The sequence below is a fragment of the Pelophylax lessonae genome (assembly GCF_965119305.1).
Source record: "Pelophylax lessonae genome assembly, chromosome: 8".
NCBI lineage: Eukaryota > Metazoa > Chordata > Amphibia > Anura > Ranidae > Pelophylax > Pelophylax lessonae.
In genome coordinates this window covers 70551606-70565192 of record NC_138775.1, presented here as the reverse complement: position 1 = coordinate 70565192, position 13587 = coordinate 70551606, and the positions used below count along the sequence as shown (strand labels likewise).

Genomic DNA, 13587 nt, shown 5'->3' with positions numbered 1-13587 from the left:
GAAAAAAAGACTTACAATGGTTAAATATACATTTCATGTGACAAAAATCACGATTCCACTGTATATATGTATATATACATGTGAATTGAGTATTTTGATGAAAAAAAAATCATGAGATAAAATAACTATCACAATTAAAATAATTAATTCAGCTTAGTAATTTGACTCTTCTGTCTGGATTTGCTAACATCGTCAGTTTTTTTTTTGGTTTGTTTAACTTTCAAATTTGTATCTAAAAGTAATGCACATCTTTCATTAAGAAAACAATGAAAATTTATAAAATGGCGTTCTGTCATAACTAGCAATTTATTGAAAAAAAATACGAAAAAAAAGTAATTCATCTCTTTTCTTTAGCAGCTGCAGAGCTAATATTTGGCTGTAGCAAAGCTGCTTTGGAAGTTTGGAGCTAGCATAATTTTTTATTTCAACATCTTTGATGTCAGGGCAAAGGTTTCAGAAGAGCTGAAGGTCTTTTTAGGCTTTGGAGCAATCTTGGATTTGGAGATCAATTGAGTTGGAAAATATGGGACACTGCCAACCCCGGAGTGCAGTGCTTTAGGCTGTCGCAGCCAATTAGAATTTATCTTTCACTAATCTCTGAAAACTGGATCCTGGTTGGCTGTTATGTGTTAAAGCACTTTGCACATAGTCACTGCTCTTTGCGCTACATTGTTAAAGCATATCTAAGGCCAAAGCTTTTATTTTAGTCGTCAATGGAGAATGGAATGGTCAAAACCCCTGTATGTTTTTTTTTTTTTCATGTCTGTGTCTTTATGAGGGAGATTTACTCTCTCTATTTGGCCTGGTGACCATATATACTGTGACTGAAAGTAAAGGAAAATCAACATTTTCGAGCTGCCACTACAATAGGAATTGAGGGAAAACATTCCACTTGGGACACTTTTTTTCTAGTTACAACTGTGTAGAACAGAATTTCCCCCACTTTGGAGATATTTTCTCTGACAGGGGTTTTACCAATCTCTACACTGGCAAACATGAAACAAAATAATTTTGGCTTTAGATATACTTTCATACCTCATGCATGAAACAAATAAAAAAAATGTGTTTTTTCATTGCAAATAATTATTCACATTGTAAGAGTAGTAGATGAGAAAATGCAGCTGCAGAGAACTGACATTTGTTCCTTCAAGTTCATTCATACATGAGGCACCTTGTGACAGTCCAGCATTACATATATAGATAACTAACACAGAATAATTAGAAAAAAAAATCACTAATCACAAGAAAAATGTAAAATAATAAAAATAAATGCCAACATTTGCCTGAACTTTACTTCCTTTTGGTGTGGTTGCTGTGAAGTTGGAACATATACTGGCTTCCGACTTATAACAGGGAATCTGGTGGAAAATTCTCAGTTACATCCAACTGTTTTGGAAAAGACAAAGCCAAATAATGATGTAAACTTCTGTGATGGATTTTCCATAATAAAAATGTAAAAAAGTAGTGACCACAGAGGCAAACTAATAATGGCTTATTAAGATCCGAAAGAAGGGACAGAGACAAAACTATAGCGGAGAAATCTTGGCAGGCCACTGGAGTCTCTGATACTAGAAGCCAGAGGGTGGTTCAACATACTGCTAATAACCCAAAACTGAAGTATCTGCCATTGTTGGAACTGTTTTTAATGCCTTCAATCCTTCATTGCAAGAAACAAGTCGAGATAAGCCTTTTAGCTCTCAACTGTAAATGGTAAAAGTCTACATTAGTCATGTCAATGTAACATTTTAAATTGCAGGTAACCGACCAGTGTAAAAAAAAAAATGTTATCATTCATTGGCTGTGGCAGCTGAAGGTGGTGTCCCCGAGTAGAAAACTCTCTATGGTGAATCAGATGAAACTTGCTGAAATTTTACAGGAAACATTGTCAGGTCCACATTCCATTTGTAAATAAGGCACAGACTTGTAACATTAAATAGAAGTCCCAAGAGGCTGGCTGTCTCCATAATCGTTACTCAGGTACACGTGACTCAAGTCTCCTCTGAGGGTCTTTTTCATGTCCATAAACTTCTACGACATGCACTCCGCTTACAGTTTGTATTGCAACACTACAGCCTGGAACAAAATGTCTGCCAGATCGTTCTTTACTGAGGCAAAATCCACAATGCCCTTCTTTAGAACTGTGTGGCTTACAGTCCTTTCTCCACACATCTTGGCATCTGCAGTGAAGAAAAAACAGGAGAAATAGAAAGGAATGAATTATGGAAGCTAACACACATTTAACATTATTAAAGTGGTTGTACACCTCAGATATGAAATATGAGCAAAGCACATCCCTCTATTATTATTATTATTATGTTTTACAATACAGGAGTTTTATTGAAAAAGTATAAAAGCATAAAAACAATACAAATACAATAAGAATCAAAAAGGAACCATTTGACACGGTGAGTTCAGTACATTTAGATGTAAAAAATAGACAAGCAAGAGATCTGCCAACATAAAACAACATGTACAACAAGTAATTATGAGCACATATCGAGCAGCTCGAGGGCTGGGGGGTGGACAAGAGGAAGAAGAAGGGGGGGGGGGAGGGAAAAGGGTGGGAGCAATGGAGAATCCATCAGGGTTCTAACTAGTGGCTAGAGTTCATAGTACACAACGAAGTACTACACAGTGATTACACAAATTATAACCCTACTAGTTGGATGTCCAGGGAAGCCACACTTTGTCATATTTCCATGGACATCCTCTGTTCATATAGGTGATTTTGTACATGGGAAGTGAAGCATCTATCATGGCCTCCCAAGATGCCACCGTGAGAGACTCTGCCGAAGTCAACTTCAGCAGGATCTCCTTTTTTGCATAATACAGGAGGTAATAAATCAACAGTTTTAAATGATGGGACCTTTGTGTGTCATCACGAAGTTCTAGCAGGGCTAAATCTGGAGAGACAGGTAATGATAGTTTTAGGTGAAAATTGATCAACTCAAAAATCTCTGACCAATAAGGAGTGAGCTTAGGACATGTCCAGAACATATGCAAAAAGATCCGGGGTGTATGCGACAGCGGGAACAAGTCCCACCCTGGATACACCTGAGATAGCCTCAAGGGGGTAAAATAGACTCCCTGCATAAATCTGTATAAGTTTGTCTCTGGAGGAGATAACCAGCTTGGGACCCTTTTCCAGACAGTCCTCCCAATCCTCCTTATCTAGGAAAGGAATGTCTTCTTTCCAAATCTCCCCTAAGCGCTCTATCTTAGGGGAGTTGACACATAGCAGTGTACTATACAGGGAGGATAAAGATTTTTGAAGGTCTCCCTGGGCCAGCAGCTCTTCAATAAGATCGGCCTGGAGGATGGAAATTGTGCCCTGGCCACGCGCCGCAGCTTAAAGTACTGAAACAACATCTCACGTGGCAAACAGAACCGACAAGAAAGCTGAAGGAAGGGTAGAAAAACTCCAGAAGGCATTCCCTCATTATTATTATTATTATACAGGATTTATATAGTGCCAACAGTTTACACAGCACTTTATAATAAAAAATGGAGACAGTACAGTTACAACACAATAAAATACAAGAGGGTTGAAAGGGCACTGCTCATAGGAGCTTACAATCTAATAGGGTGGGGCAAGTGGTACAAAAGGTTGTAACTGTTGGGCATGAGCTGATGGAGGTAATAAAATAATATTATGGTGTGGACCTAACAATTAGAATTTCTGTTTGCTGCTTCATTCATCTGCTTTCAGCATGAATCCCTTCTGAAAAATTTTCCTGACACCAAGAGAAAAATGGCAATGGGGAATGGGGGGGGGGGGGTGTACCTCCAGCAGATTGACAGCCCTAGATCTGTTCCTGTGAGCTGTGTGAAGAGGGGTGTATCTTTTCCCTCCAATCATCTCTCAGAGCTCACTGAGCTCTGCAGAGTGTAACTTCAGCTCTCCACCCCCTTTTTTTTTCCTGAATTTTCAGCCATGCCTATAAGTTCAGCACTTTGAATGGATGTAGAGAATAGAAGTCTGCAAATAACGCATACAACTTTTTCAGGAGGATTTGTTTAATCTCTGTGTATCACCTTATGTTACTCTCTTCACTGAGTATATGTAATGGTTTACAACCATTTTATATAGAAATGTTAAAGGGAGACTTAATACAAACATCTTAAATACCTATGTTTGCGACTTTTCCGGACAAAATATGTAATTTTGGCAAGCCGCTCTTGTGATACAAGTTACTTTCTCATTGGACATAGGCATTTGATGTTGATTCATAATTACAAAGTTAGGGTAAAAAGAAAAGACCCAAGTGCATCTAGTTCAACCAACAGAACTAGATGCACAGCCCCCCCACCTAGAACACTCTGGTCAGCGCTCTCAGGCATTGGTTAAGAGTGCTGATCGGGAGCTGGTGGGCCAGTGGTTTTCCAGCATAAACGTCCAGCAGAAGCCAGCCCAGCTGCCATACACACGAGTTGTGTACTAGGCTTTAGGCTCCATTCACACCTATATGTTTTGTAGCTCAAAGCTCTTAAACATTTGAAAAATAAAACAATTAATGGTGGCTGCTTAAAAAGGAGTGCTCTGCTGTCTGAATCTCAAAGACTGACCCTCCAAAAGCTACATGAGCTACTTTTGAGACAAAACTGGGCAATTTTGGCCCCAAAGACTTAAATTGGAACTCCTGAAAATCTGAGAATCAAGTGTTTTTAGGCAATTTTTAATGTGATTTGTAAGCGTTCGTGAACTAGTCTCATTCCTACAGGTGCTTTCTATTGGCTGAAACAAAAACACCTAAAGCTTGAACACATGTAAAATGCTTTAAATAGGCTTCTGAAATGCTTGTATTTGCATCTAAAAAAAAAAAAAAAGCCTGAAAATCGCTGTGCTCTGGTGTGAATGCAGCCTAATTTAGGAGCTTGTGGACAGCCAGATTGAGCAAATTGAGCAGTGATGATCTCATTACTGTGGTGTTTCTCATTCATTGTCCAATCACGAGGCTATGAAAAGGATGGTTATAAGGCTTCATTGCTTAACATCAGAGGAGACAAGGGACCAGGCCATATTTTTTGCCAGGGGTGCATAAACCAGAAGATTGGCTGACTAGAGTTACAAGTCTTTAGCAGGTAAAACCATCCACATGTATATATCTCAATGGTATATTTTGCTGTTTGTTTGGTTTCTGCTCTAAATCTGCCTCTATTTTGTGATAGAGAATTTCAGGATTTCATCTGCATTTCTGATAAAAATCATTACAAACTGCCTCAAGTAAAAAAAAATGATATGAAGGATGTTTCCTATTTTCATATAAAGAGTATAATTTGCAATATATATTATCTCCGTACATATGGGTTAGCAGTTCCACAATGAGTATAAAAATATCAGCTTAAAACTAAATTTCAGGATGCATAAAGCTCTACATCTGTCTGTGTCTGTGATACAGGAAAAGGTGGAGTAGTTTCATAAAAACCACCTCTCATTATCAAGCACGATCTTTCATCTGATGTCAAAGAGTCATCGTCAGCAGCCAAGACCAAAGGTTAAGTGCAGTTAGAAAAAAAGATAAAATGGTTGCATGCTGTGAAATTAGGAGACTTCTGAAAAACTCTAATTATAATGCATTACCCTTTATGTTGATGACCCAGCAATGCTGGCCTGAATACGCTCTTGATATTTATTTACTAAAGCCCCTGATGATGCTCCACAGTCTCCAGATACAAAAAGCCACCTCTGCATCCAGCAAGATCATTTTCACTGTGAGCATCCACCTCGCTGCAAATACACATCTTCTACAACAGATATTACGGGAATTGGTTGTAGAGACTGGACACTAACAGAGAAAAACTTTTCGGCTCCTTCAGAAAAAGCTCCAGGATCCTTCAGAAAAAATAAAAGGCAGCAGCTACAAATACTGTAGCTGCTGCCTTTAATAGTAGGTCACTTACTTGTCCAAGAATCCAGCGGTGTCGTCACCCGGGCCGATTTTTCAATTGGCTCTTGAGTGGCGCTGCCACCATCTTGGCTAAGGGAAACAGGCAGTGAAGCCTTGCCTTGTTCCCTACTGCGCATGTACTAAGCATGCTATGCTTTGTGAATGGCCCAGCGGCAGAGGAAGGGGGCAGAAATTCCACTGCAAACTCAGCCAGAGGTGGGGCCAGGTACCTTTCAAAACAAGGTACACGCTCCCCCCAAAAGGTGGAAAATGTGGCAGAGGAGGGTGGGGGGAGGCAAACAAGCAGAGCTTCCCCTTTAGGTGGAGCTCCGCTTTACCTTTCCAGTTGGGAACTAAATGCAGTGTCATTCTTAAAAGCTATGGCTAGTAGACATATGGTGTTGACACATATTGGCATTCGGAAAACTGGGTTTATTAACAGCACAAAAAACAAAGTATTATAATTAGGAATTTGCAAAAAGTGACACTAATATTTAAAAGATGACCTTCATGATTTAATATTTAATTATATGATTTATTATTTAAAGGATGACCTTCACTTTTTGGAGCATGTTACACAATACACTCATATTTTGGGTGTAAGGTGTAGCATGCTCCAAGTCAGCGCAACAAACCACCCAGACAGTGACAGCAGGAGGGGGATTTCCTCCCCGCACCTGCTGTCACTTTTCAAAAACATCTGTGAATGAATGAACTACAAGCTCGGATTACCACTGTGGCAGATGGCTTGTAGTTCATAATGAACTGCGCGGGCTCTGATGAGTGCTCTTGTAATTCATTGACACCTCCTCCAGCTTTGTAGCTTGCTGTATGGAGGTACGAGCAGGCAAGCTGGAGGCAGTGTCTTCAGGCGCCTGACATTGCACCTGCGATATACTGATTCTGCAGATTCATCAGAAAAAAAATAATAAATGCACATTTTTTTTTCCTGCAAAAATATGTGCTTTCATTCATCTTTCTTAAAGGTGAAGTTAGCCATTAAACAAATTCTTTTCAAGTATGTATACTTATCCTATGAAAGTAGCTTCTTATGTTCTCAGCCTCCTCCAAATCTCCATATTATTTTTTTTCAGCTGCTGTGATCTGATGTCCTGTTAGAGGGTAGCTACGCTTGTTCTTCATAATCCCACTGTGTGTAGGAAGGTAGCCACCCTCTCTTGCTCACTGCTGTATTAGGAACTATGGGATTTGTAGTGTGCACAGAGAAATGCATGATTGCAGCTAATGCACACTGGTGGGAGCTGGCTGTCAGAATACAATAGCTGGTAGGGAAGATTCATCTATCTGTGCTCTTTAGTATGTGTAGAAGAATCTGTCAGATTTACTCTTAGAGTACTATAAGATCCCCTGAGGAAGTGACGTGGTATCATAACGCAACGCGTAGGGCGCACACAGAGGAAAACCCGGAAGTGACGTGACGGGATGCTAGAACGAGGTCCCACGACTTTACCCGCATACTGTTTAAAGAAATTTGATATGTAAGTCTGCTACGTTTTTCTTAAAAATAAAAGTATATACATACTGCACTATGATGGCCCCCTTTTTTAATGAGATACAAAGATCAAAGGCACGATTCACTAGAGTAACCCCGGAAGGACCTGCAGCCCCCTAAGGAGCCCCTCCGAGGAGATAGAGTGGCACCAAGGTGAGGCAGTTGTGGACACCCCCCCGGAGGAAGAAGAGAGGTACTACGCTGAGATTGGAGAAAAGGAGCCACATCCACCCCTGGAGTAATAATACAGGCGTATTATTAACCTTATTAAGGTGAGCATTTAGTACACCTAGAAGTGCCATCACTGAAAACTCTTACTCACGAGATTCCGAGGTGAAGGAGTATTAAAATATCGATCATACTAAGAAGAAAGCCCTGGGAATAATCACTTAAAGAATTGGACACTACAACACGCTTGAATATTGGATTTTTTATTTATTTATTTATTGATTTATTTATTATTTGGACTGAATATATAAATAGGGATTCGCACATAGCAACCTTATCAAATCGCACTTTTATATAGTATTAATCCTCTAGTTCCGTTATTGGTAAGTGTTGATATAAGAGACATCTGTATATATACATTTCTATAAGGATTCGCAGTTGGCATCCTTGAAGCGCAGTACCCCCCCATATAATAATCTGTTAGATTTCTTTCCTTCAGGCTGAACAAAAGAAATCTATGTGTGTATGACCAGCCTACCTCTATATACTAATAAAATTCCACTTTATCCCTATGATCTTCCAGTGCTCTCCTCATTGCCTCCTGAGGCCTTAAGTGTTCTCTGCTTTATCATTGCTTTTAACACATACCAAAGCCTCTGACAAGAGATGCTGAATCAGCAGTCTGATGTCACTGTTATACACGAAGCAAGAAGAAAAATGCAAGCATGACTGGGACAATATTGTGATAATCAGTCAGTGCTGCTCTTCACGGCTTGATTCTTCTGATTTAGTTACAGTGGTCTCCTGAGCCTTCTTTGTCAGGATCATTTGAATGTGAAAGGAAAAAGGAGGAACGGGGAACACTTGTTGGATCAAGTGACTTAAGCTGGATACACACTATCTAACTTTTGTGGTTACATTTCCTTCAGATTTACCTTTTCTATGTAGTGCAAGGGCCTGCCAGATTGCATACAAATTGAAAGTGTTTAGGTTTGACCTCATATTTGGTAAGTCTAAAGGAAAAAGTCTTCAGAAAATCTTATAGTGTGTATGGCCCATTACAAAGGAAAAAAAAGAGAAAAGCGCATCCTGTAGTGCAGTAGTTTTAATACGTAAAACACCAGGACAAGTGCAAACTCACATAAGCAAAGGCAAAAAAGGTTCCTCTGGACGCTGAAAGCCTGATGGCAGACGTGTCACTGGAGGCGCCCAGGGTTCCACAGTACTTGTTGGATCAGGTGACTGGTACTGCACAAGATTTTCAAGAATCTTTTTTAACCCCTTTACAACGCCATCATGAACACATGTGGTATATAAGTGAGCGTCACTGTTTTATTCTGTGGCAACCTCTATCAGCGCCAATAGAACTGTAATTGAGCTGGCACCAACAGCTCACAGTCAACTATCCATGGTCGGGATGTAAAAAGACAGGATCCTAAATATGTCATCACTGTGTAGCCAATCACAGTGAAGGAACAAACAGGGGACCTGCCTACTGGTCTCCAGTGTCAAGGCCCACCTCCCACAGGCAGAAAGGGGTAACAAAAATGAAACAAAAGAGTACTACTTTATATACTTTATAGTATATATAAACTTTATAGTATATATGCGTGGGGTGGTCCGAAAGCAGTTGGAGCCCTACTTCCAAAGGGAGTGGCTGAGTGTGGGTCCCCCTGGGTTACCGCTAGCAACAACAGTACTTTCAGACATGTTTTCAAGTGTGAGCACCTCAGACAAGAACCAGTCCAGTTTCTTTGGTTTTTAGGGTTTATTTGAGAACTTGGATGGCAGAAAGGAGAAGTGGGATACTCCAACAACTGAACTATGCACAATTAGGCAGGGACACTAAATAATGCTACTTGGCGCTATTTAGCGCTTCTCTGATGCTGGTTATCGCTGACTGATGCTGGCCTCAGCAAGGCCAGTTACTAGAACTTCACCTCTGACCGTAGGAAAAGTCCCTTCAAGCTCCCCAAGATACTCCTTCCTGAGGTAGCCGACTTTGAAGCAAACTGTATTGCTGAACACTTCAGGGCCCTTCCTGGCGCCCCCTTTCACTCCCCAACTTCAGGGTTCAACTACTTGGCACCCCCTTTACTGTGCACTCCTGGTTAGCTGGCTCCTGGATCCCCTTTTGACTTCTCTGGAGTGATCCCCTCTCCTAGGCAGACCCCTGGGCAAATCTTGAGTACTCACGATACAGTTTTTCCTGAAGATTTATGCCCAGCAGCTCCACTTGGTAAGCAACTCTGGATACCCTGCAGCCAAGCTCAACCTCTGGTCCCTAGGCCAACTGCCTGGACCACCTTTACACTTTTACAGGAGGAGAGACAGCCATCACCTCCTCCTGGGACTGATGCTCCCGCCAAAAACCCTCTGTCACATGCTCCCCACAGATTTATTTTCAATCCCAGGGTGCACTGCGGCAAACCCCACCCACTGGGACAGTCATAAACCCTGGTGTGCTATTGGCTAGGTTTCCTCCACTGCCAAACAAGATACCTCATTGGATACAGTTGGGAGACTCCCCAGACTCAACAGGTCACACCTGGAGGCATGTGACAGATTAGCTAACAAATCAGGCCCCCCTGATAAGCAGACAGGGCCACAATCATGCTTTTCATAGCACCTACCTAGGAGGGTGCTACACAGTTAAAGCTGAACTTCAGAAAATTATTAATCTTGCACACATACATTGGTCCAATGTGGTACAATGTATGCATAACAGAGATAGTAGTATACTGCGCCAACCTCAATATAAACTCGTATACAAAACAGCAGCTAACACAAAATCCTGAATAACAGATCAATGAAACAATAAAAGTAGGTGTAGCGCTAAACAGGTATCATATGAAGTCGATATCCACAAAGAAAGGTAAGTTCAAAGCTGGTGTCCAATAAATCATAACGTCAGTGCCTGATTCAGAACCACCCCCAGCACCAGCACCCAAGTGTAAGAGCATCTTACCAGACGAAATTGACCCTTATTACAAGGGCCAATAAAGCGCAGGAACTCACAACACACCTGGAGTACTCCCAAGGGTATACACAATCCCCTTACGGTCCTCGACAATATGCCAGACGGTATTAACCTCAGACCTCAGATCATGCAAAAGAGGGGGACACTCTTCATGGTGTAGTAAGTTTCTCAAACAATTTATTATAAGTAGTAGGCAACTTACATGAATATGCAGCAAGCAGGCTTTCACATGTAGAAGCAGCTGGTTTGATAACCAGCAAAATGGCCGCCGCGTCCCCCACTGGTGTAAGACGTCACGCATCACAGGCTCCTCCCTACGCGTTTCGTCATTATCTGACGTGAGGGGGTGTTTCGTCAGATGACTACTTTTATTATTACAATGTATGCATAACCCATACTTGATAGACCACTGGGGAAGCTATAAATCTCTGTAGCAGTCAGTGGTACTACAGTAATATCTTGCAGGTCCTGCTTAGATTCTATGAGAGTGCCTACCTTTAACACTGCACACTGACCACAGGGGTCACTCACTCACCACCACAATCAATAGTATGCTTTGTCATTTTTCAGTGAATGCAAAGCATTTGCTGATTGTCTGAAGTGGAGAGGAGGGGTGGTGATGTCACAATATCCACCTTGTCCAACCAGAAAATGTATTGTATTCTTTAAAAAAATTAATATCGTTAGTGACTGTGATGAGCGAGTGACCCTCCGTGGTCAATGTGCAGTTGGGCAGCCTCTCAAATAGAACCTGAGCAGGACACAGGATCACAACTATCACTGTAGTAGTGACAACTAATACAGTGATTCCCAGTGTCCCCAGTGACCCATCAGGTATGAGGTATGCATACTTACATTGTGTAAAGTTAGATCAGTGCATGTAATACAGATAATTCCTGGAGTTCAGCTTTAAAGTGGTTGTAAAAGTCTGAAATTAAAAATGAACAAAGCATATTCTTTTGCAGTGTGTGCTTGCCTCAATCCAAAGCATTTTGTGATTTCTGTCTGCTGCCTCTTCTCTTTGTTATCTGCATGAGTTATTTCTGACAGGTAATGCGGACATCACAGAATCCCCAGGAAAGGGGAAGGACGCTACAGCACTGAAGCCTGTGATTGACAGCCTCAGCTGTGCATGTGCTAGGTAGAGGAAGTGAGTAAAGATTAACCCTAGCTTTACTGCAAAGTTTAAAGGATATGGAGCTGAGTGTCGGTGCTCAGGCTAATATGTCCAAGAACACTTCCAAATGTCAAAGATGCAGGCACACAAAAGCATCTCAGGAAGAAATAATGCCAGAGACATCCAGGCTACTAGTATTTTCAGAGAGAGATCATCAATGACATCCTCCACATTTGTCTCAGTTACCTCCTTTTGGCTCCGTTTACACTATGGTGTTTCAGATTGCACCCGTGATTCTGAGTTGGCGCAAATCACGGGACGCCCTTGTGATCTCCATTATTTTCAATGGCACTCAAATCCCGTGATTTGTGGCGATGCGGAACACCATAGTATGAATGGAGCTTTAAGGTATCGGTTCCCAACAACCTAAACTTATTGGGGAGGATCTCCCTAAATGTGAGGGGAAGGTGTGTGTTATTAAACCTTACAGCATTCACCTAGTGTGGGGTGACTCTCACCTTAAATCTGAACTCCAGGCACAAGCATTTGCATTTAAATACAGTATATTCCTAAATAGCCACAAAGGTTACTTTGTGTGCACCAAATACATTTACAAACCAAGATATTACCTTGAAAAAGTAGCAGTGACATCATCACTGTGCTATACATAGCCTGTGCACATAGCAGAGCTGTGGAAGGGAACTAGCAACTCCACCCACTATAAGCTGCCTACAGAAAACTACAGGAGGGGCCGAGACGAGACCAGTCACCCTGAACAAGCAGAGAGTGCAGCAGTGACCGGATTGTGAAATGTTGCCTCTGTGCAGGAGTTTCCTGTAATAGAAGGAAACTCCTGCACAGAGGCAACATTTCACAATGGATTACTGCACAAATCTGGAAGAAATACACAAAGCACACCAAATTTAGCCCCCATTCATGTTGAAGCGACTTGCCATGCATCCTGTTGCCATCAATGGCACTGTTCAAATCGGTGCAATGTCGACTTTGTAGCGCCGCACCGATTTGAAAAAGTAGTACCTGCACTACTTTTGGCGATTTTGGGTGTGACTTGAATAGACGTTAGTGCATGAAGCCGCACAGATGTCTTCAAAGTCGCATTGAGATGCGGAGTTGAAATTGTGTGATTTCAGATAAAGTCGCACGATTTCAAAGCTGTAGTTAATGTGAACGGGGGCTTAAGGAAGAATATACATGCCAGCTATATTTTGACAAGATTTACTTATCTTGGAGTTCATCTTTAAAAGGGACCTTCACGCTAAATAAAAACGTTGAAAAACATTGTTTTCCCCTGCCTCCCCCCCCCCTTTCTTTCTCACATTTGCAAAGCAGCACTTTTTTTTTTACATTTGCCCTCAGCGTCCCAACACTCAGCACGTCTGTGCATGTCTAGAAACCCCCAGCGTGCAGACATGTGCATGAGGTTGGAGGTCCTGGCACATCGATGCACATGCTAGACTAGCAAAGATGGCGGCATTGTTGGGGGGGGGGTGTCAGGGCCAGAGCTAAGGGGGGCTGAAGTTCCTCTTTAACTACTTTCCATAGTTAACATCATTGAAAATTGTTAAACAGTCACAATCCAGTGCATGAATAATAAATCTATAATTAATCGCACTAACTGTATGTTGGTGGATGGAACATAAATATTACAGTGAAAAGAAACAAATGTCAGAATTCAGCACACAGCTTAAGACAACATTTTCTTGTGTCGTACTTCACATCAGATGACAGCTTGGAGGTGTCACACACCTACAGTACATTGCTAAATATATAATACATTGCCTTTTAGAAAGCCTTTTTGCAAAACCCACTGCAAGTCATATAAATTGGCTACAGGAGCCAAAATGGTAACTCATAAACAGCTTACTAATACTAAAATGGTTGTTTTAGATAAGCCATTCTT

At 41.3% G+C, this 13587-nt stretch overlaps 1 protein-coding gene across 1 annotated transcript in view; it reads right to left on the bottom strand.

The window, feature by feature from the left end:
- Nucleotides 1–1401: 1401 nt before the first annotated feature.
- Nucleotides 1402–13587, bottom strand: part of SUSD3 (sushi domain containing 3) — a 175401-nt gene continuing 163215 nt past the window's right edge. Inside the window, exon 5 of the mRNA XM_082266527.1 lies at nucleotides 1402–2177. Coding sequence (XP_082122653.1) covers nucleotides 1970–2177 — 208 coding nt within the window. The 3' untranslated portion in view covers nucleotides 1402–1969. The remainder of the gene's footprint in view (nucleotides 2178–13587) is intronic.